This window comes from Schistocerca americana, chromosome 5 (assembly GCF_021461395.2).
Source record: "Schistocerca americana isolate TAMUIC-IGC-003095 chromosome 5, iqSchAmer2.1, whole genome shotgun sequence".
In the NCBI taxonomy this organism is placed as follows: Eukaryota; Metazoa; Arthropoda; class Insecta; order Orthoptera; family Acrididae; genus Schistocerca; species Schistocerca americana.
This window is the reverse complement of record NC_060123.1, coordinates 385,940,084-385,964,383: the sequence shown is the minus strand read 5'-3', so window position 1 is coordinate 385,964,383 and position 24,300 is coordinate 385,940,084. Positions and strand designations below refer to the sequence as shown.

At 37.7% G+C, this 24,300-nt stretch overlaps 1 protein-coding gene across 3 annotated transcripts in view; it reads right to left on the bottom strand.

Annotated features, from left to right (window-relative positions):
• LOC124615844 (ATP-dependent RNA helicase DHX30-like) overlaps positions 1-24,300 on the bottom strand; it is a 358,540-nt gene that overhangs the window by 216,502 nt on the left and 117,738 nt on the right. For all 3 annotated transcript variants that reach the window (XM_047143997.1, XM_047143996.1, XM_047143998.1), the window contains 2 exons: positions 17,469-17,765; positions 4,752-5,161 (listed from right to left, as the gene is read on the bottom strand). In XM_047143997.1, coding sequence (XP_046999953.1) covers positions 4,752-5,161; positions 17,469-17,765 — 707 coding nt within the window. The remainder of the gene's footprint in view (positions 1-4,751; positions 5,162-17,468; positions 17,766-24,300) is intronic.

Below are 24,300 nucleotides of genomic sequence, written 5' to 3'. Positions count from 1 at the left end.
ATACTTCCTCATTAGTTATGTGATCTAATCTTCAGCATTCTTCTGTAGCACCACATTTCGAAAGCTTCTATTCTCTTCTTGTCCAAACTATTTATCGTCCATGTTTCACTTCCATACATGGCTACACTCCATACAAATACTTTCAGAAATGACTTCCTGACACTTAAATGTATACTCGATGTTAGCAAATTTCTCTTATTCAGAAACGCTTTCCTTGCCAGTGCCAGTCTACATTTTATATCCTCTCTACTTCGACCATCATCAGTTATTTTGCTCCCCAAATAGCAAAACTCCTTTACTACCTTAAGTGTCTCATTTCCTAATCTAATTCCCTCAGCATCACCGGACTTAATTCGACTACATTCCATTATCCTCGTTTTGCTTTTGTTGATGTTCATCTTATATCCTCCTTTCAAGATACTATCCATTCCGTTCAACTGCTCTCCCAAGTACTTTGCTGTCTCTGACAGAATTACGATGTCATCAGCGAACCTCAAAGTTTTTATTTCTTTTCCATGGATTTTAATACCTAATCTGAATTTTTCTTTTGTTTCCTTCACTGCTTGCTCAATATACAGATTGAATAACATCGGGGAGAGGCTACAACCCTGTCTCACTCCCTTCCCAACCACTGCTTACCTTTCATGCCCCTCGACTCTTGTAACTGCCATCTGGTTTCTGTACAAATTGTAAATAGCCTTTCGCTCCCTGTATTTTACCCCTGCCACCTTCAGAATTTGAAAGAGTATTCCAGTCAACATTGTCAAAAGCTTTCTCTAAGTCTACAAATGCTAGAAACGTAGGTTTGCCCTTCCTTAATCTAGCTTCTAAGATAAGTCGTAGGGTCAGTATTGCCTCATGTGTTCCAATATTTCTACGGAATCCAAACTGATCTTCCCAGAGTTCGGCTTCTACTAGTTTTTCCATTCATCTGTAAAGAATTTGCGTTAGTAGGTGGTGGTTGTTGGGATGTTGAAGGGGGACTAAATTGCGTTAGTATTTTGCAGCTGTGACTTATTAAACTGATAGTTCGGTAATTTTCACATCTGTCAACACCTGCTTTCTTTGGGATTGGAATTATTATATTCTTCTTGAAATCTGACGGTATTTCGCCTGTCTCATACATCTTGCTCACCAGATGGTAGAGTTTTGTCAGAACTGGCTCTCCCAAGGCCGTCAGTAGTTCCAATGGAATGTTGTCTACTCCGGGGGCTTTGTTTCGACTCAGGTCTTTCAGTGCTCTGTCAAACTCTTCACGCAGTATCGTATCTCCCATTTCATCTTCATCTACATCCTCTTCCATTTCCATAATATTGTCCTCAAGTACATTGCCCTTGTATAGACCCTCTATATATTCCTTCCACCTTTCTGCTTTCCCTTCTTTGCTTAGAACTGGGTTACCATCTGAGCTCTTAATGTTCATACAAGTGGTTCTCTTTTCTCCAAAGGTCTCTTTAATTTTCCTGTAGGCAGTATCTATCTTACCCCTAGTGAGATAAGCCTCTACATCCTTAAATTTGTCCTCTAGCCATGCCTGCTTAGCCATTTTGCACTTCCTGTCGATCTCATTTTTGAGACGTCTGTATTCCTTTTTGCCTGCTTCATTTACTGCATTTTTATATTTTCTCCTTTTATCAATTAAAGTCAATATTTCTTCTGTTACCCAAGGACTTCTACTAGCCCTCGTCTTTTTACCTATTTGATCCTCTGCTGCCTTCACTACTTCATCCCTCAAAGCTACCCATTCTTCTTCTTCTACTGTATTTCCCCCATTCCTGTCAATTGCTCCCTTATGCTCTCCCTGAAACTTTCTACAACCTCTGGTTCTTTTATTTATCCAGGTTCCAGTTCCTTAAATTCCCACCTTTTTGCAGTTTCTTCAGTTTTAGTCTACAGTTCATAACCAATAGACTGTGGTCAGAGTCCACATGTGCCCCTGGACATGTCTTACAATTTAAAACCTGGTTCCTAAATCTCTGTCTTACCATTATATAATCTATCTGAAACCTGTCAGTATCTCCAGGCTTCTTCCATGTATACAGCCTTCTTTTATGATTCTTGAACCAAGTGTCAGCTATGATTATGTTGTGCTCTGTGCAAAATTCTACCAGGCGGCTTCCTCTTTCATTTCTGTCCCCCAATCCATATTCACCTACTATGTTTCCTTCTCTCCCTTTTCCTACACTCGAATTCCAGTCACCCATGACTATTAAATTTTCGTCTCCCTTCACAATCTGAATAATTTCTTTTATTTCATCATACATTTCTTCAATTTCTTCGTCATCTGCAGAGCTAGTTGGCATATCAACTTGTACTACTGTAGTAGGTGTGGGCTTCGTATCTATCGTGGCCACAATAATGCGTTCACTATGCTGTTTGTAGTAGCTTACCCGCATTCCTATTTTCATATTCATTATTAAACCTACTCCTGCATTACCCCTATTTGATTTTGTGTTTATAACCCTGTAGTCACCTGACCAGAAGTCTTGGTCCTCCTTCCACCGAACTTCACTAATTCCCACTATATCTAACTTTAACCTATTCATTTCCCTTTTTAAATTTTCTAACCTACCTGCCCGATTAAGGGATCTGACATTCCACGCTCCGATCCGTAGAACGCCAGTTTTCTTTCTCCTGATAACGACATCCTCTTGAGTAGTCCCCGCCCGGAGATCTGAATGGGGGACTATTTTACCTCCGGGATATTTTACCCAAGAGGACGCCATCATCATTTAATCATACAGTAAAGCTGCATGCCCTCGGGAAAAATTACGGCTGTAGTTTCCCCTTGCTTTCAGCCGTTCGCAGTACCAGCACAGCAAGGCCGTTTTGGTTATTGTTACAAGGCCAGATCAGTCAATCATCCAGACTGTTGCGCGCGCATACACACACACACACACACACACACACACACACACACACACACACACGCGCGCGCACAAAAGGGTTTAACTTTTACAAGCTTTTGGAGCCACTGGCTCCTCCTGGCAGAAGAGTTGAAGGGAAAGGAAGAGGGGTGAAGGAAAAGGACTGGAGACACTTAGGGAAAAGGATACAGTTCAGAAAAGTCTCCTAGAACCCCAGGTCAGGGGAGACTTACAGGATGGGATGACAAAGAAAGCCTTTCCTTCTGGATTGTATCCCTTTCCATAAACCTCTCCAGTCCTTTTCCTTCACTCCATTCTCCTTCAGCTCTTTTACAGGAGGAGGCCACTGGCTCTGAAGGATTGTAAAAGTTGAACCCTTTTGTGTGTGTGTGTGTGTGTGTGTGTGTGTGTGTGTGTGTGTGTTCCCCTGCTGCCACTTGGTAAGTAGATTTTTTATCTGTCCATTTCGATTATAGTTCAGCAAATGATTGATTTAGCTCTTCTTTAAGAAATAGAATGCAGAAACTTACCTTAGGCTTTTAGACTAATACAAGGAGGGATGCAACATCATCTGCTTTGGGAGAAACTCCCACAGAGTTCAATCATTGGCCCACTACTGTTCTTGCTTTATGTTGATGACCTGCCACTTTATTTAAATCAGGAGGCAGAATTAGTCCCATTTTCAGATGATACAAGTATTTTGTGAAGCTAAGCAAAGAAGCACCAATAGTGAAAATAAATGATGTTTCTGTGAAACTTGATGAACAATTCTGCACAAATGGGCTATAAACTTTGGAAACGCACAGTTCACTGTACTGTCAAAAATACCCTGTTTCCTATTAACCTAGTACACCAGCAACAAATAACAAACCGGACAGAAAATTTAAAATTCTTAAGTGGGTACACTGATGAAAAGTTTAAATCTGAAAAAGCTATCGGGTTACAGAAGTCATTAAATTAACATTTTTGCATTTTTAATTCACTTGAGTCTCATGAGAAACTATCTGTGGTAAATCTAAAATCCGTATTTATCAACTGTCATACCATCCTCTGCCAATGGTGTCACTGGATGTGGTAAGGAGGGCTGTGATGTCAGTACACCACTCCCCTGGCCATTGTCAGTTTTCATGACCTGGAGTCACTATTACTCTGTCAAGTAGCTCCTCAACAGGCCTCATGAAGATGAGTGCACTCTGTTCCAGTCTTCCCACCGAGGGGGGAGGGGAGGGGGGGGGGGGGGAGACTGGTAGTACTGAGAATCAAACCAGAGTCCTCTACACGGCAGACAGTTGCACTGAACACTCAGCTATGGAGACAAAATGGAGTAACTCCTTGCTTAGGTACAAAGTATTCATTGCAGAAAAAATAGTTTTTAGAATTATGTGTTGAACTCTTACACCTACGTCTTGTAAGTACCTCTTGAAGCAGTTGGTAATGTTATCCACAGCCTCCAAGTACAATTATTAACTCACGAAATTTTTTACCAACAGTCCATCTATGTCTGAGTGTAACAGGAATATTCACAAGTACAACACTAGAAGAAAAATGATCTTCAGTAGCCCTGAACAAATCTTACTTTGGCACATAGAGTGGTGAAATATGCAGCTACAACACTTTCACAAACTACACATGGAAATAAAATGCCTGACAGATAGTAGGTGTGTTTCCAAATGAAGATGAAAGAGATTCCTCCTTAACAACTCCTTCATATTACAGAGCAATTCCTGAGTAGGGATAATAAGTCAAACATTTATTTAATTCAATGTTCTATGTTTGCTGTGATGATGCATTCCACATCATAACATTTATTGCGAATTTCATCTATGGAACAAGTAACTAACTATAACTACTAGCAATTTTTAACCAGTAACTTGACAGACTCACCTTTGTTCCCTGTGTAATCCTGTGTCCACAACATACTTTACATCATTCACAGTAATGCTTGTTTCTGCAATGTTTGTTGCAAGAATGATCTTACGAATGCCAGGTGGTGGTCTGCTGAATATTTTCTGCTGGTCAGTATAAGAAATTCGAGAATGCACAGGCACAACAAACAGTTCACTTTTATTCATTATTTTGTTCACCTTTTCCATTACTGCTTTTATGTCTGCCCAACCAGGCAGAAAGCATAATATTGCCCCTTCACCTTTGTTTTGGTGAAGCCAGTCTATTACAGTACACACAAGATCTACATCTACATAAGGCACTGTTGAATCAGGTAATTTTTTCAACACATTTTGTGAAACAAGATCATCCAAAAAATGTTCTGTAACTGGAAATGTGAAGCCCGGTACCTATCAACAGAGAGAGAACAGGGAATCAAAATCTTATTGATAATTTAAACATGTTTAAAACATAGGAGGAGGATTCCAAGGTAGAAGTGAACAAGAAAGAGGAGAGACAAGACCACCTTTGAAAGGGCTGAATAAGCAATCAAGGACTTCCAAACCTCTAAAGGTGCAAAAGATTACATCTGAGAATGGGCAAGCCATGGATAGGCTTCTAGGCACAAACTTCACAAAATGCGAGTATTTACAAAGAAAAGGCTGACACTACAGATCAATTCAATATTACATTACAAGAGGAATGTCTTCAAAAGTGGGCCACGGTGCCTTTTATGTCTGGGTATAGCTGTGAGAAACCTTTACACGTATGAGCTTGCTCTCACTGAGAGTTATGAAGGTAATGGTAAGAAACAAGCCATAACTGAAGAAATTAGTTTCGTGGCAATAAAAGGTGTTCTGATACTGTGACAGAAGAGATTCCACTCAAGATCTAAGGAAGAAATGTCTCAAAGTGGTTGGCTCTGAGCACTATGGGACTTAACTTCTGTGGTCGTCAGTCCCTGTCTCAAAGTGTGTGCTGCTGTATATATATTGGTCTTTATGTACAACTGTTTCTTCATACTTTATTTTTCTTTCACACCTTCCCTCCTTTAATTTTCTAACTGCATTCTGAACCTCTCCCTCTTTCCCCAATTTCATGTTTATCTTTCTCTTCCCCTCCTAGCTTCATATTTGTTTTCTTTTTCACTTCTATTTAATTCTATGTGACTTCTTGATCATTTAATCTTCCCCTACTTCTGATTTTCAGTAATTCACATTCAAGTTTTTAGTTTCACCCTACGCTTCTACCTTATTACATACAGAGGTCACATAAGATAAATTGGCCCATGCACAGAAATGCATTCTTGGTTTCAGTGCCGAGTTTGTTCACTCCTCTGTTCTGAGAGCGCAGCTGCCTCAGTTGCCTGTCACCTACTGAGCCATGTGCATCATCACTTGTCTCTTCATTTTCTGCCTGCTTTGACTACAAAGTGGGAATGGAGGCAAATGCACACTGGCTGCATGGCAACATTTCTCAAATGATTTTAAAGAAACTATTCGGTTAAAGAAACTTTTTGCACATGCAGTTCACAGCCTCATTCATAAGCTTAATGATTAACTACCTATCATTTTGTTAATGGTTATAATTTCTATGACATTTTTGTATTACGCAATATACTGCAAAAGATTTGAATACTTTGCAATGAAAAACGGAGCTCACTAAGAATTTGCATTTGGTGCATATTACACCACATAATGCTACATGAAAAATATATTCAATATACTGAATTTTTGTGTAAGCTGGAGATGAGCTTATAACGATACAGCCTTCCCCAAATTCATATGAAATGTTTGATACCACCTTTTTTATATGCATCTGAATAGTTATCAGACAATTTAGTGCCCCCTAAGGCCTTGTTTGTGTGTCTTTATATCATTCTGTCCTATCTGATAAAAAAACTTTATGTTCATTGCGAAGGCATGTGGAATGTTCTGGAAGGACGTGTATTGTCATAATTATTGGTGGATTGTTGTCATTGATAAAATTATGGACATACACTAAATTAAGTTACTAATCAAAAAATTGAAGTTGTAAGTCCTTAGCAATAAATAACTAGAGACTGCAGAGATGTTAGCATGAAAAATCAATGCTTCTAATTAACAATATGGTATCTAAAAATCCAGTAACAGAAGACCTCACTATCTTGAGAAACAGCTTAAAAGTTATTACCATGTGATGTATTTTCATTTGTTATTTGTTTTTATGTCTTCCTCTGTAATTTGTATTCTTTGTGATTACATTTCTAATTAACTCCCCAATTGTTTACATCTCACAGTTTTCCAATTTCCACAATTTGAGGCTTTATTTTTGCATTTTATATGTGCAATCAGATAAAGCGCAAGCTCTGTACTGCCACTGAATATCAGTAACCAGATCCAAACTGTAATTAATTACATAACTAAAATAAAACACGAGACATGATTGTAATTAAAGTTCAGAATTATTTTCTTACAGAAAATTAAAGATATTACTATAAAAGTTTGTCATTCAATATTGTATTGTATACCTTATTCGGCTGTAACATCAGTTTCTTCACGTTTTGTAAATTTTAATTGTAACATCAAAATTATAAAAAATTAATAATGCTTTATTTTGGAAGCTATTGTTGAAATTCTACGTGCAGCGATGCTGCAACAAGTCAGTTTTGGTGTTACTTTTGGAATTCAAAGAGATCAGTGAAGTCCGTCCGTGTTTTGTTTAAATGACAAGTGTGCAGTTCGGATGTCAATTAATGTGAATAAATTTTGTGAAATATGAAAATTTCGCATTCATTCATCAATGGACCAGGCAGAAGAAACTTAAGTTAAGTAACATTCAGCATGAATCATTACAAGCTCTATATCTATCACAAACCTCATAGAAATTGACTGTATGTTGTGCACTCACTTCTGACTGTGTGCGCAAATGATAAGAGTGCAAATGACATATTCATAACATCTCTTACATCTCAAATGGTTCGAGACACCAAAACAAATTTTGGGCAAATTTCACACAAAGTGGAGACTGTTTTGCCATGTAGCTAACACACAAAACTTTCTGTGATATACATGTAATTACATTAGTGAAGGACTCTTATTTTTATACCAAGCATGAACATTTCACAAGCTATTTACCTCACTGTGCTCAATTGTTTGATTAAAAGTAGAGTGTTTCAGAGTCTCATCACAAGTGCAACCCCTTCAACATGTTAGGTGAAATTGTGTAAATCCCATTGTGTTTTTTTGCAAAAAGAAGCTACTTTTAACACATCAAAAAGAGAAAGAAAAAAGGTGCACAAGATAGGCAAGAATAAATCACACTCACTGTTGCGATTGCAACGTAATCCTACACCCATTGTGTTTTTAATAATAAATGGTTGACATGTTTAACACAGTCGTTTGCAGACTCGCTAACTGTAGCTTACAAGTTCCACATGGTAGACATTTGTGTGAAGGTTTCACCTGGAGACCACCACCTCCCCTACTGTGCTGTCCCATCCACAGCCCAGCCCAGCCCCCCCCCCCCCCCCCCCTACTGTTGTACCATTCCCAACCCACTGTCAGTACAGCTGTGGGCCAAGTAATATTGCATGCACTGTACATATATTTGTTTGCTTGCTATCTGATTCAAGTTCTCATTCTCTAGTTAATAATCACTGATTGTACATTATAAACAGCTCTCTCATGTATTCCAAACAGATTGTAACAGACGACAGCAGCACTTTTCAAACTATTCTGAGAGAAAAATGATTTAGGACAGGCACATTACAAATTTTTAAGAACACCACTAGACATGTTATTGAAATATGGCGTTACTATTCTTTTAAAATTCATCATTTGTTATCCACAAACAGTGTCATGAAAAAACGGTAACTACACTTCGAGGTTTTTACTGGATATTTTTTAATGATTTTCATGAAGGTTTAACTCAACCAACACAATTTTGAATTGCTCAACTGACATCATCTTAAACTGCTTCATTCAATATTGGTTACCACTCACTTTCAGAAAACACTGTTTACATATGGTTTGCAGAATTTTGCTGCATTGCACTTAAGCCGAGGATTCATATCGTGCAGGTCAGCAAAAGAAAATATCGATGCTGTGCATAAGATCAAAGAGAATCAGCATGTGACTTACCATGAAATAGAGGCATCTGTAGGAATGTCGATGACTGAAGTAAATTACTTTTTGTATGGACATTTGGCTTAGAAAAGTATAAGTTCCCAGAGGACTCAGTAAAATTTGACCAAAGCTCAAAAACAAGCTCAAGTCACCTGGTAATGTGATGCTAAAAAATTCAACTGAGGAAATGCAAAATCCATTTAAAACATCATAATACAATTTAAGACTGTTGGAGTATCTATAGTAGCACAAACAAATGTTTGAGAGATAAAAGATGAACCAAAACCAACAAAATTGGCTCTAACTATAAAGTTTATTTCTGTCAATGCTCACATGAATTATTTAATGGCTATACTGGTGTCAAATAACTAGCCATCGCCAACAGCCCCTAAAAAAAAGGACATTAAAGCAGACATACGACATTCCATTGGACACATAGTGGATGTTGCTTTAGAGCAGGCCTTCCTGACGGTGTTGCATGGAGCACGGGCACTTGGCATTTCGTCCAAAGGCAGGTGCAGACAGTACAGACTACCCACTGAGTGGCCTGCAAGTATTTTGCGTGTGCACAAGCCATTCGGCCACACCCATTTGTGGATTGTTGGTTGGGGCAGTATGTTCGCACACACTTTGGCCTGGGTGCCAGCACATCAGATGTTTGCCCACCCCTACCCACCTGTGCCCACAAGCAACTGGGCTGCCTGTGGCCAGACACTTGAGGTGGAGCTGCCTACTTGAGAGGATTGTCAAGAAGTTAATAGTGAGTGGCATACGACAATCTGTTTGTCACACTTAGCAATGAATTCATGAAAGACAGCTGAAAAGTTAACATCAGTCTCCATCCTGGCAACAGAAGAGCATAGAATTTGATTCCAGAATTCATCTTGTAGTTGAAGCTCCATTTTTGTTTGTGTTTGCTATGTAATACATAACTATGAAAATATGGTTCTGTCTTGACTAAATACAAATTATTCTTGTATAACACTAAACCACGTTTTGGTGATGCTACAGGATCGTTAGTAAGTTCATTTATACTCTGACAAAATGTACAGAAATCCCCATGATAATACATACAGATTTGAGGTTATGATATTTACATTTATAAAATAATTAACAGAAAAAAAATGTGTATGGTGCCTTAGCATCACATTGTTTATATGGCTCTCTAACATCTGTAGTACAGCTGACAATCTGCTCCAGTTTGTCATTTGCTTCTGATCAGGATTTTTCAACTTTATGTTACTATGTATATTTCCCAAAATGTTAGGCCTAAAATGAAATTACCACTTTTTTTATGCTTTGCTACTGTTAGATAACAACACTATATCATATAGAGTTGTATTTTCTGTCAATACTGTTTTATTCTTTAATTAACATTTATTAGGTTGACGTGGAGGCATGAAAAAGCACAATCAACAGGCAGTAAATGCACTCAATTTACATACACAAGCTCTCCTCCTTCTCACCAATTTACAAAGCTCATTCATAATAGTTTATATCTCCACGACATTTTCAAAATAAGAACAAAATGATGGTTAAACGTTGACAAAATATTACAGCAGTACTGTAATCCAGCAAAGTGCAAAAAAATTCATTTTAGGTTTAACATTCTGGTAAATGTATGTTACATAATACACAGTCTCCATAAATTATAGTTACAATTTAAGACTTTAATAATTTTAAAACTATACTATATAATAAAAAATGGTTTTCAAAATTTGATAAGATTCCTCAAAGTTCTTTTTATCTTCCAGGCGGTGCAATTTTGATGAAAAACTGAACTTGAAAACCTGGTAAAATGTGGACGCCACAGGAGAAAGGTCAGTGTGTGGCCCAGTTCACATAGGTGACATCTGATACCCAAGTACACCGAAACTCTCAAACATGGTATGGAAGGCAACCAACGTTCTGATCAACTATTCACGTTTGACATACGTCACTGATGGAAACAGGCAGTGCTCTCTATAAAAAGAGGTCCAAAAAATGGTTCAAATGGCTCGAAGCACTATGGGACTTAACATCTGAGGTCATCAGTCCCCTAGACTTAGAACTACTTAAACTTAAATAACCTAAGCACATCACACACATCCATGCCCAAGGCAGGATTCGACCTGTGACTGTAGCAGCAGGGTGATTCCAGACTGAAGCGCCTAGAACTGCTCGGCCACAGCGGCCGGCTAAAAAAGGGGGGAGGGGGGTGTCAGGTTGTCCTCCTGTTTCAGACACTGACATGGTATGGCTGGTGTTCGCAAGAAGTCTGACAAAAATCTGTGTGTATGATGGCCAGAGAGTGGCAAATAAGATGATCAATAGTGCAGAACATCTTGCACAAGAGGTTACGGCTATATCCCTACAAAGTGCAGCTGCTGCAGGCATTAAAGCCAACAGAATGACCCCCTTGTGAAGAGTTTGCAGTGGACATGCTGCGCAAGCCTGATGCAAACAATGACTTTTCGAAAAGTTTGCAGGCTACAGGAAATGTTACCTAATCGGAGGAACTAATCTTTTCCAAACAGTCATAGTTTGTGTCAGTCTCACCTACCACATCCACAGCTAACTCTTCACCATGAGGTTTGTATGTAGGCTTTAATGCCTGAAGCAGCTGCACCTTTTAGGAATATAGCAGTAATCGCAAATGCAAGATAATGTGCACTATTGATCATCTCATTTCCAGTTCTCTAGCCACTGTACACACTGATTTTGTTGGGCTCCTCACAGCATCTTCATGTTACATGTGAAATAGAAAAAGACAGTCCCAAGGCCAGTGTTTGGTGTGGTGGGATGCGCAGTTGTACCATTATTCCATTCTTTTTCATCAAGTCTGCAGTCAATGGTGGTGTTTACCTTGACAAGAGTTTGCTGCACCACAACTGCAACCTGATGTCATATTTCAGCAGGATGGGGCACCACAGCACTGGTCCATAAATGTCCATCAGTCTCTGGATGAAAAGTTTCCAGATGCGTGTACTGGACAAGATCGTACAATTTTATGGCTGCCACGATCCCCTGACCTCACACCTCTACACTACTTCCTGTGGGATTTTGCACAGTATCTGGTGTACCAAACCAAGGTTAGAGACGTACAGGACTTGAAGATATGGATTCACAATGCATTTGAACATGTCACCCTGGAGATCATGAATAGCATGTGGAGAGAAAAGGAATTCATACTATACATTCTCCGTGCCACTACGGGTGCACACATTGATAGTTATGAACAAATAAAAAAAACTTTATCAGTTACCTCACCACATACTGGAAACCATTTGTTAATATCTAGTATGGTTTTACGTGTGTTAAGATCTTAAGTTGTAAAGATAATTTATGGACACGCTGTACTGAAAAATTCTGATAAGGTTCAGATGACAAACTGGAGCCAAATATCAAATGAACTGAAAATGTCGGGCAGCTGCATATGAGGCGTTATCAAAAAGTAACAGGAACTTTTGTTTTTCTTAAATAATCTTTGTTAATTCATCAACATCAACTATGTCACTTTCTATCCCCTTCAGATATAATACACTTGTGCAAGCCCTTTTCCCAATCTCGGAAGCACTTCTGGAGCTTACTTTTCGGTATGGTGTTCAGCTGCTCCATCAAATCTGTTTTCAATTCATCAATAGTGGCAAGACAATGTTCTTTCCTGGTTCTCTTCAGACTTGGGAATAGAAAGAAGTCACATGGGGTCATGTCTGACAAAAATGGTGGCTGAGGCAACATAGCCGTTTTGTTTTTCCAAAAAATCATGAACATGCATTGACATGTGAGCAGGAGCATTATTGTGATGCAATTTCTACGAGTGGTTCTGCCACAATTCTGGTCACTTTCTTAGGATTGGTTCACGCAAATGGCGCATAACTTCCAAGTAGTAATCCTTATTGGCCATACAACCGTAAGGCAGGAACTGATGATGGATTTTCACAGGGTAACATGTGAACATTCACATGTGATTGAACTTTTTTTTTGTCCTGTCTCTACAGGCAGTTTCCAATGGGACAATTGGGCCTCAGTTTCGACATCATACCCATTTATCCATGTTTTGTCACCTGTTATAACCTTCTTTAGAAGTTCAGGATTTTGTCAACTTCATTCAGCAGTTCCTGAGCAACATTGTTTTTGGTCAAAATACAACAATTTCTGAGCAAATTTTGCTGTTACACATTTCATGCCCAAAATGTCTGAAGAAATTGCTTAGCATGAGATAGTGGCTATGCCAACATTATCAGCAACCTTTTTGAAGGAGATTCAGCAATTTTCCAGAACCATTTTCCTTTCTTCTTCCACACTGTTGTCAGTAATTTATGTGCTAGGCTTCAACGTCGTCTTGATCGTCTTTGAAATAATTATACCAATAGTGATACTGAAACTTCACCGAGACCTAGTGTGTTTTACACATGAAGAATGTGTTTGCTCAAGGCAGAATGGTATTTCCATAATATATTGATTCCAGAAACTAATCTTAACACATGGAACTCAAGATAACTTGACCCTGATAGATAAGTTGCTGACACAGATGAAGTGCCAAGAAAGCAAAAAAAATGTTTACACAATAGTGAATGGACTCTCAGAATGTAATGCACAGCTCCAGAGGTCAGTAACTTTTACCAAACAGTACTAATACAACACTAGGGCAACCAATTACAATAGCCTACTCCTGGACAAGAGATTTTATGTTTACAGTTGTCGTTAGCTAAACAAACATGAAACCTTGTTCTATGTAACTCAATGATTACACGTACAGGAGAAATAGTTACTAATGGAATTCACTCAGTTCATTCTCAGATCTAACGTTTCTCATACATGTGAATGACAATTTAATACATAGCTAGCAGAATTGGGTCTTTTGGCAGTTGACAAGAGCATCGCCAAAAATCCCAGTAAAAATATATCAACAGAGGAAAATGTATACAAAATGTTTGAGCGAATAATTGAAAAGAAAAGAATTTGACCTAAAATGACAATCTGGAGAGCAATCACGATGTACATAATTTTTACTTCACTGTCTTGATCACAAAGTTTTTTGAATAGAATTACAAGTTTTGGTTAGCCACTTTCAGCCATCTTCAATGGAAGTGAAACAAAGTACATTACTAGCTACTACATTACGAAATTAATACAAATGACAGAATCTGTAATGAAAGCATGATATACCTCCGATTCTGTTGCACTGCAAAGTGTCATAACATGTGAAAATACAAGAGTCAGAACTACTATACATGCTTCAACCAATTATACAGATAATGCTAAGGTATCCTAGAGGTTATTGATGCATGAATATTGTACAGACAGTTCTACTAAGTAATTAAAAGTTAGTTCATTTAAAAGAACAGTTCTTTATAAAGTATTCTCAGTTGTATATAAGGAAGTACTATTTCACTAAAATGTTTAACCATATTAGAAAGATATTCATCTGGTCAGAATTTAACAAAATGCTCAAAAAGAAAAAGTGATTAAGGGAATTGTACTAAATTTGAGTATATTGTGATGTGTCTGAACTCTCTCTAAAGGAAGAACACACAACAAATTTCAAGAACTTGCATATTGTTGTTTCTCACATTCCAGTTTATGTTATGATTGGAATAGTAAGTGACGGAAATGAAAATTAAACAAACTAGATGCAAAGTAATGATTAGAAGTAAATAATGTTACATTAACTCCATTCCTATTTCATTTCCATTTTTATTACTTATTGTTTTAATCAAAATATAAACTGGGATATGACAAACAGTACTATATGCTTGTTCTCAAAGTTCATTCTGTCTTCTTCCTTTATAAGGCAGGGTTTCAGGCAATCACAATGTAATCAATATTAGAATACCAGAATGAAGTTAGGTTTGAAAGGTAGGAGACGATTGAGGGGACTGTGAGGACGGGTCGTGAGTCATGCTTGGCTAGCTCAGTCAGTAGAACACTTGCCTGTGAAAGGCAAAGATCCCGAGTTTGAGTCTCGATCTGGCACACAGTTTTAGCCTGCCAGGAAGTTTCAATTTTAGAATGGTTACTGAAATCTATTTTTATTTTTTGAACATTTTGTTAAATTCTGACCAGTTTTAAACTGTCAGAAGATGAATACATGTTTCATAAAATTAAACATTTTTTTGAAAAATCTCTGTTATATACAACTGAGTATTTTTTTAAAAACAGTAGTTTTAAATTAACTTCCTTTTAATACTTTGGAATAGAACATCGAGGCTAGGAAACTGGCCACTTATGGCTTTCTGTTACTGTCACATACATAATTTACGTATCTTCAAGAGTAATACATACTAATAAGGGGGTCAGGCTACAAGATTTGTTTTTCATATTTACTTTAGTTCTTTGATAGATTACAAATTTTAAAATAATGCTGACAGAAGGTACAATTATACTCCCAAAAAAAAACTGTGTGGTGAGTTATTGAGCCATTTCTTCCTCTTGCACTTTCAAAAAATGAGTACACACACAAAATTAAGTCAGTGCAATCATAATGGCTCAGTCATTCACGACAGCAGCTGCTACACTCACTAATGCTTCTTTCGAAATAATTCTAGAAATTGACAGCAAATTGCAGCACCATTCAAGGAGCAGGCAGCAACACTTCCATGCATTGTTCTCACACAAAATGAACCCAGTTTTGGCTCACACATTGAGAAAATCATGGCCCGACTTACCCTCGGATGTGGTCTATTTAACACAAAGTTACAGCCCACGTTATGCTCTGGCTTGGTCTCCAAAGTGTTAATTACTTTGTGTAATTATTTTTATCTTATGATTGCTTTAACAGCCTTTAGGATACCTTTGCATTCTATGTAGAACTGGTTGAAGCATGCTTGGCAGTTCTGGCTGATGTTGTTTTTACATGTTATGACTTCTTGTCGTGCAGTGGAATGAGAGGTATATTATGTTTTTGTTACAACTTCAGTCTCATAATGTAGTAGCTAGTAATGTACTTTCCTTTACTTCCATTGTAGATTTTGAAGATAGCTATTGTTTTGCCAAAACCAGTAAGTCTATTAAAAAACTTCGTGATCAAGACAATTAAAAAAAATTAAATAACTGATATCGGTTTCTATTTGAGCCGAGTTTTGGGTTTAGTCCAGATTAGCAGCCATTTGTATAGCCATTCGAGCATCTGTCTTATTGTAGCTATGTTACACTACATCAAACAAGGTTTGAATTATGAAGAGGACTTGGCCCCAGGAAAATTGTCCCAATTGATTAATTCCTTTTGAAAAAGATTTTAATTGGGCCAAAATTAATGTTCAGCTAATGGCACTATTTGTTCAGATTTCATTTGCAAAAACAGTCATCCTTAAAGAACTACAGAGCAAGACTGATTGTTCAACTTTGGCCCACCGATGTATGGGACTTTGGTCTTAAACATGTTTTAACAATTTGAAGAATCTTGCTTTGTTTGGAATTTAAGTGCAAAAAACACGTTTTTCTTGGAGGTTTCTGAAGCATGCCACTTCTATACTTTAAGTTTGTACAAATCGGTCCAAACTTTGCACAAAGGTAAGTGGATAAAGTAAAAACTCTTGTTTTTAATGCAATAATCTTCATCCGTTGTCTATATACAATGGTTTAAAGTCAAGCTAAATGTAGGCCATAAAATCTGTTCTTACGTGAACTGAATGAGTAGAAATGATTTGACGTGAATCATATACATAAAAAAAGCATTCTTGTGATAGCATTGAAAACTCACTTTCAAAAATCTAGCTTAATTCATATTTTTCATGCAAAAACCATGTTTTGTGCAATTTATAGGCTTAAGTCCCTCATCCCTTACCCAAAATCCAGAGTATTTGCAACTCATAGCAAACAATACATAATATCATACGACAGGAAAACATGCCTGCAATAAAGTTTCTCCCTGGGGGCAAAAAATTTCTGAGGGTGGATTTGTTCCTAGAGGGGATACTAAAAGAATTTGAGTTCTGAATGGGGTCAGTCAATTTTTTTTTTTCCTGATGGGATCATTTCTCCCCCAAACCATCCCCCGTCATATGTAGGGTGAAGGGTGTAAGAACAAATAGACACAAATTTATCTGCTTCTAGAGAGTAGGACACATCTACAATAGAAAGCATCCAAGAGTAGGGTGCATCTTTAATAGGAAGTATCCCAGAGTGGGGATGCAAGCATCCTAAACTTGCAGGACAAATGATGTGTTGGATTACGTGTCATTTTACATGACATTACATCATGTTACTTTACTTGACATGATGCATTATATTTCATGACATGGGTACTAATTTTAACTAGTCAAAAAGCACAAGTACCTCAAGATGTTTTAATTTAAATGTCTTTCAAGCTGCATAATATGCCGAAAAGTTTACATCCTTAACTCTGCCCAAGACATATTCGTCTTTTTTGTACAATGGCAGGAGCAATTTCATTCTGGTTTTAAGCATCATTTGTGCCCAGACGTGTAGACAACAGTTCTTTGGTGTGGTCATAAATGTCACAACATTGAGAGTTACACTAATAGTATCTGGAGTGTTACAATAGCAAACACATGTTCCTACCCCAACTTCAGTGTGAAACTCAGTTCCAACTTCATGCTATCACAATTTGACAAGCAAACCATTAAAAATATTTAGGTATGTAAACTGCGATACAGTGAGGACTTACCACCATAAGGGGAGCATCAAAGTAATTTTGGAAGAGAGAAGCATCAATAGTGGCACTCATGACAATAACATGCAGTTCGGGGTTATGCAATAATGCTCGACGCAGTAGAATGGCTAACACATCAATATTGGTGTCACGTTCGTGAGCTTCATCTAGTATCACATGTGTGACACCAGTCAAAACTGAATTTTTCTGCAAATGGTGAAGAAGCATGCCTGATGACATATACAGGAGACCTCCTGGTCCTTGTGGCATACGTGACTGCAATCTTACATGGTAACCTACTGTATCACCAACCTGTGAACATTAAAATAAATTGTCATATGGCATTTGTTTCTTGTTTAAACTAATTACTGCGTACAGCCTAATGTCATCATGCCTACATACTTCCAATACCATTTTACATAATGATATAAGTACAAGGCTGAAATATTTTGCAGACACTGTTTTTTAATATTAAAAACCACCTTATTCTGATCTCTCATTTCATTGGTGTACATCTTTATGCAATAATAATACCCTTTCAGACCTCTGTAAATTTAGTTTACTATATTATGCCAAAGCTTAACACATTATTTAAAAAAAAAAAAAAAAAAAAAAAAGTGCATATAAACAACACTCTTGTACATCATTTTTCATTCAGGTTTCATGTGACTGAATGAAAAAGCTACACCTGTTCTGGCATGACTAATAATACTGGAATTACGACCGCTTACTTAAATTAAATGCACGACTCCTGCCTTCCTACTATGATTTAACTGGCATTAACCTTTTTTATTTATTTACAAGGAAAATCACCATACAGTCACATGTTTTGAGAAGGTATTTTATTTTGACAACAAGTTTCAGAATTTCAATATGCCATCTTCAGACCCCATATTAACTTTTTGTACATGCATTCAGATGCATCAGTATTTACATACTGGAGTAATCAGTATCCGGATACCGCGAATTTGTCAATCGAACGCCTCCTTCAAAGACTAGACAACAATGGATCAACAACAAACAATGGATCGACAGCAAACAATGGATCGACAGCAAACAATGGATCGACAGCAAACAATGGATCGACAGCAAACAATGGATCGACAGCAAACAATGGATCGACAGCAAACAATGGATCGACAGCAAACAATGGATCGACAGCAAACAATGGATCGACAGCAAACAATGGATCGACAGCAAACAATGGATCGACAGCAAACAATGGATCGACAGCAAACAATGGATCGACAGCAAACAATGGATCGACAGCAAACAATGGATCGACAGCAAACAATGGATCGACAACAAACAATGGATCGACAACAAACAATGGATCGACAACAAACAATGAACAAACAATGGATCGACAAAGATGAACATTTTTAGGGTTAAAATTCAACTACAGTTATCACTGTTAGGGTGTCTCTCCACTATCCATCCATGTGCCATTTAAGTCTTGCTGTATCCTGCTTACCCAAAAATGACTTTCCTCCTCTTACTTCAAAATTCTAAACTTTCTGCGAAGCAACACTTTTCCCCACAATAGCGTTTTAATATTTAAGCTAACAGTGCAAAAATTTGTTTCATAAATTAGTGAACTACGGAACAGGTTTGTAACACAAACAAATAGTTTCAGAAAACACGTCACTTAAATCTATACTCGATGTAAACAAATTTCTCTTCTTCACAAAAGCTTTCCTTGACATTGCCAATCTACATTTTATTTCCTCTCTACTTTGACCGTCAGCAGTTATTTTGCTTCCCAGATAGCAAAACTCATCTACTATATTTAGTGCCCCATTTCCTAATACAATTCCCTCAGCATTGCCTGATTTAATTTGACTACATTCCATTCTCCTCGTTTTGTTTTCGTTAATGTTCATCTCAAACTCCTTTCAAGACACTGTCCATTTTGTTCAACTGCTCTTCCACGTCCTTTGCTGACTGACAGAATTACACTGTCATTGGCAAATAGCTAAGTTTTTATTTCTTCTCCATGGATTTTAATTCCTACTCCAAATTTTCCTTTTTTTTCCTTTACTGCTTGCTCAATATACAGATTGAATAACATTGGAGATAGGCTACAGCCCTGTCTCACTCCCTTCTCAACCACTGCTTCCCTTTCGTGCTCCTCGACTATAGCAACTGCCCTCTGGTTTCTGTACAAATTGTAAATAGCCTTTTGTTCCCTGTATTTGGCCCCTGCCACCTTCAGAATTTGAAAGAGAGTATTCCAGTGTATGTTGCCAAAAGCTTCCTCTAAGTCTACAAATGCTAGGAATGTAGGTTTGTCTTTCCTTAATCTATCTTCTAAGGTAAGTCGTAGGGTCAGTACTGCGGGTATTTTTCCTGTCTCATACATCTTGCTCACCAGATGGTATCTATCTTACCCCCCTAGTGATATATGCCCCTACATCCTTCCATTTGTCCTCTAGCCATCCCTGCTTAGCCATTTTGCACTTCCTGTCGATCTCATTTTTCAGATGTTTGTATTCCTTTTTGCCTGCTTCATTTACTGCATTTTTATATTTTCTCCTTTCATCAATTAAATTCAATATCTCTTCTGTTACCCAAAGATTTCTACTAGCCCTCATCTATTTACGTCTTTGACCCTCTGCTGCCTTTACTATTTCGTATCTCGAAGCTGCCCATTCTTCTTCTACTGTATCTCTTCCCACCATTCTTGTCAATTGTTCCCTAATGCTTTATCTGAAACATTCTACAACCTCTGGTTCTTTCAGTTTGTCCAGGTCCCATCTCCTTAAATTTCTTCTTTTTGTTGTTTCTTCAGTTTTAATCTACAGTTCATAACCAATAAATTGTTGTCAGAGCCCACATCTGCCCCTGGAAATGTCTTACAATTTAAAAACTGGTTCCTAAATTCTGTCTTACCATCATAACCTACCTGAAATCTTCCAGTGTCTCCAGGCCTCTTCCACGTATACACCCTTCTTTCATGATTCTTAAACCAAGCGTTAGCTATGATTAAGTTGTGCTCTGTGCAAAATTCTACCAGATGGCTTCCTCTTTCATTCCTTAGCCCCATTCCATATTCACCTACTACTTTTTCTTCTCTTCCTTTTCCTACTATTGAATTCCAGTCCCCCAAGACTATTAAATTTTGATCCCCCTTCACTATCTGAATAATTTCTTTTATCTCGCCATACTTTTCTTCATCTGTAGAGCTAGTTGGCATATGAACTTTTACTACTGTGGTAAGCGTCGGCTTTGTGCCTACCTTTGCTACAATAATGCATTCACTATGTGTTCGTAGTAGTTTACCTGCCCTCCTATTTTGTTATTTATTATTAAACCTACTCCGGCATTCCCCCTATTTGATTTTGTATTTATAGCCCTGTATGCACCTGACCAGAAATCTTGTTCCTCCTGCCACCGAACTTCACCAATTCCCACTATATCTAGCTTTAACCTACCCATATCCCTTTTTAAATTTTCTTACCTAGCTGCCAGATTAAGGAATCTGACTTTCCATGCTCCGATCTGTAGAACACCAGTTTTTTTTTTTTTTTTTTTTTTTCCTCCCGATAATGTCGTCCTCCTGAGTTCTCCCCACCGGGAGATCTGAATGGGGGACTATTTTACCTCCAGAATATTTTACCCAAGAGGACAACATCATTATTTAAGCAAACAGTAAAGCAGCAAGCCCTCACGAAAAATTACGGTAGTAGTTTCCCCTTGCTTTCAGTTGTTCACAGTACCACCTCCTTGGTTAACGTTACGAGGCCAGATCAGTGAATCATCCAGACTGTTGCTCCAGCAACTTCTGAAAAGGCTGCTGTCCCTCTTCAGGAGCCACACATTTGTCTGGCCTCTCAACAGATACTCCTCCATTGTGATTGCAGATACGATACAGCTCTCTGTATTGCTGAGGTGTGCAAGCGTCCCCGTCAATGGCAAGGTCCATGGTTCAAGGGAGGAGTACTGTTATAGTAATATTCACAAAGTGACGACGTCAGGTTTTCTATAGTGGCTGAATTTATACACCAAGTGTTTCCAAACTCTTGTTTCCCTCTAATTAGAAAACAGAATACTAGATAATCAAAAGTTCTCCCATAAATAAACTACAATTCAAATTTTGTAAGCACACAGGAAGACACCTGAGAGGTTTTGTTAATTGTACTCAACACCAATAAAGCAATTTGGATTTTTATTTTAATACATAATGAAAATTAAAGCTCCAAAAGTAGCTGTGATCAGTTAATATATTTAATATTTTACAACACGGGCCTGATTTGGCTTAACTGCCATTGTCAAGTGAAGTCTAGTTGGAAGTGACAACTATATTGCATCTATAGTAAATTTTTTCTATGTAGTACTGATCAGTAAACTATTGTTTGTAGTTACAAAAAGTAAGAAATAAGTTTTTCAAAGATATTTTGACAGTTCAATAGATAATATTTTTTGTAATTAGAAAACATAAAACATATGTCTGACATATTTTGACAGTTCAATACTGAACTGGGGTCAGCTACATCTTCAGATACCACAGAAAAACTGAACTTTGCATCCATCCTCAGGACAGTACTGACATGAGATGTTATTAGTGGCATATTGTTTACATTTTGTAACTACAAAAAGTATTATACTTACCACGACTTGACAGAAAAAAACTGTTACAGATGCAATATGGTAGTCACTTCCAACTAGATGTCACCTGGCAATGGCAATTAAACTGAAACAGGCCTATCTGACAAAATATTAAACATTTTACCTAATTGCAGCTAGTTTTGGAGCTTTCGTTTTCATTACGTCTGATAATGACATATTATACTTTCGTCACAATGGAACATAAAAGATTTTCATTTTCTTCATTATTAATTTGAATGCTTCCAAAATAGTAATGATTTACATGAGGTACTTAATAAGTGGTTTTTTTTTGTTTTTTTTTTAATGGAACATTTAAGAAATATGCATTCACTTTATTTTTTTGACATTGTCAACTGCTTCCCACTTCTCTTTGAGTGGATATACATTGTGCTATTTCCTGAAAGTAAATACAAACTAATGTTTGTAGATAAATACAACAGGATAAAAATACTGCTAACCCACCAAGTTTAACATTAGGACCAAAACAATGCTAACTCTCAATACATTTATTGTAGGTTTTTCTAATGTTACAAGGTAAAACAAACCAATGACTAACAATTTCTCAGGTGCTCAGTGATACACATTACATTACAGTGTGTAAACTTTAAGATGGCAGACCTCTCCCTAGTCCTGAATCGGTAGAAGTCTGCAAACGTCGGGAGGCTTCGGTAGGCAAGCAGTTTTGACTGCTGCCAACATTACGTAGCTGACAGTGTTGTACAAGGGAGCCATTGAAATCTGCTTCGTTATTGTTTTGCACTGTATTGTTCTGTGTGTTTTTATTGTGCGGTTGTGCTAAACATTATCAAAATGAGTGAAGAGGCAGTTGCTGGCCCATCTCGGGAGTCGCCAACAACCCCTACCGGTAGGCCTACGGTTAAAAGGAAACCAGCATTACGTAGCGATGCTCGCAAAATTATATTGCGTGATATTGAATGCTGCGAAAGGGAGCAGAAAAAATTGCTTCACCCCATTTACAAATCTTTAGTGAGAGCTGCTACATACACAGGACAAAGCATGCATAGCACTGGAAGATTCAAACAGTTTTCCAAGAATCATCCTGGCGTATCACCACAAACGCCTGACAAGAAAATGTGAGTTTCCATTTCAGATATTTTGTTTGCGATCAGTTTGAAGGAGCCCCCTATTTCGTCCGAATTACCTTATACTTCATTTTTCCTTGCTACCATATTGCTTTGTATGTAAACACCACTGGTTACTGTATTATTTCGAAACACATTCATATTACAGTACATTTCCAAATTCAAAAAAATACATGCAGTGCAGAAGGCATTTTCTTATAAATCTTTCTCTCTCTTTTACCTTAGGAAAAGAAGTGGAGAAATCGAAGTAATGATCGATGATTTCAACCAGCGTGTCATTCGCGACACGATAGCGGAATTTTATTCAGTGCGGAAGATTGTGCAATCGGTTTGTGAGCACATAGTAGACAAACATACATACATTCATTTTTATATATATTTTATATATATATAGATTTTAATGTACATGACTATTTCAGTTTCGTTTACGAGCAACATTTAAAGCGAGTTTTACTTCCAAGCCTTTCGTCTGCTTTCGTGTAAGCATGACGCGCAATTTGTAGTGCCAGCACTGCAACTGGTAGGCGTGCCTTGTATCCCCCCCCCCCCCTCCCCCAGCAGCTCCTCCCCCTCCCCTCACCAGCCAATGCTTGCTTCCTCCTCTCCCCGCACTCCCCTCGCAACTCTGCCGTCTAACAGTTAACACACGGTACATTCATATATTGCTAACATAAAGAACTCCCCAAAATTGTAACAAATGCTGTCGCTGAACTTTATGAGGTTATACTGGTGGCAATATAATGCTAAGCCCCACACACTGTGTAATCTTGGTGCATAACCAGGATCTGCATCACTGTCATCAAGACTGTCATTACCATTCTCACTAGAAGTCCATCTACTTACTTGGTTAGAAGATTTTGACATCATTGTCATGTTGACACAGTCATGATGCTTTTTTCATCCAAAGAGAAGAACATAAACACTGTGAGGCATAAGCTGCAGATAAATGCATTCTAGCAATTCAAATAGATCTACTTGTTGCCAGTATGTACAGCAGGAGAAATCACACCAGATAGCACGATCAGACTAATTCTCACTACACTGAGCATAAGGACTTTCTTCTGACAACTCCTTCAATTGGTTACTAGAATGATGTATAATGTGCGTAATAACAAATATACTGATGATGGATTATA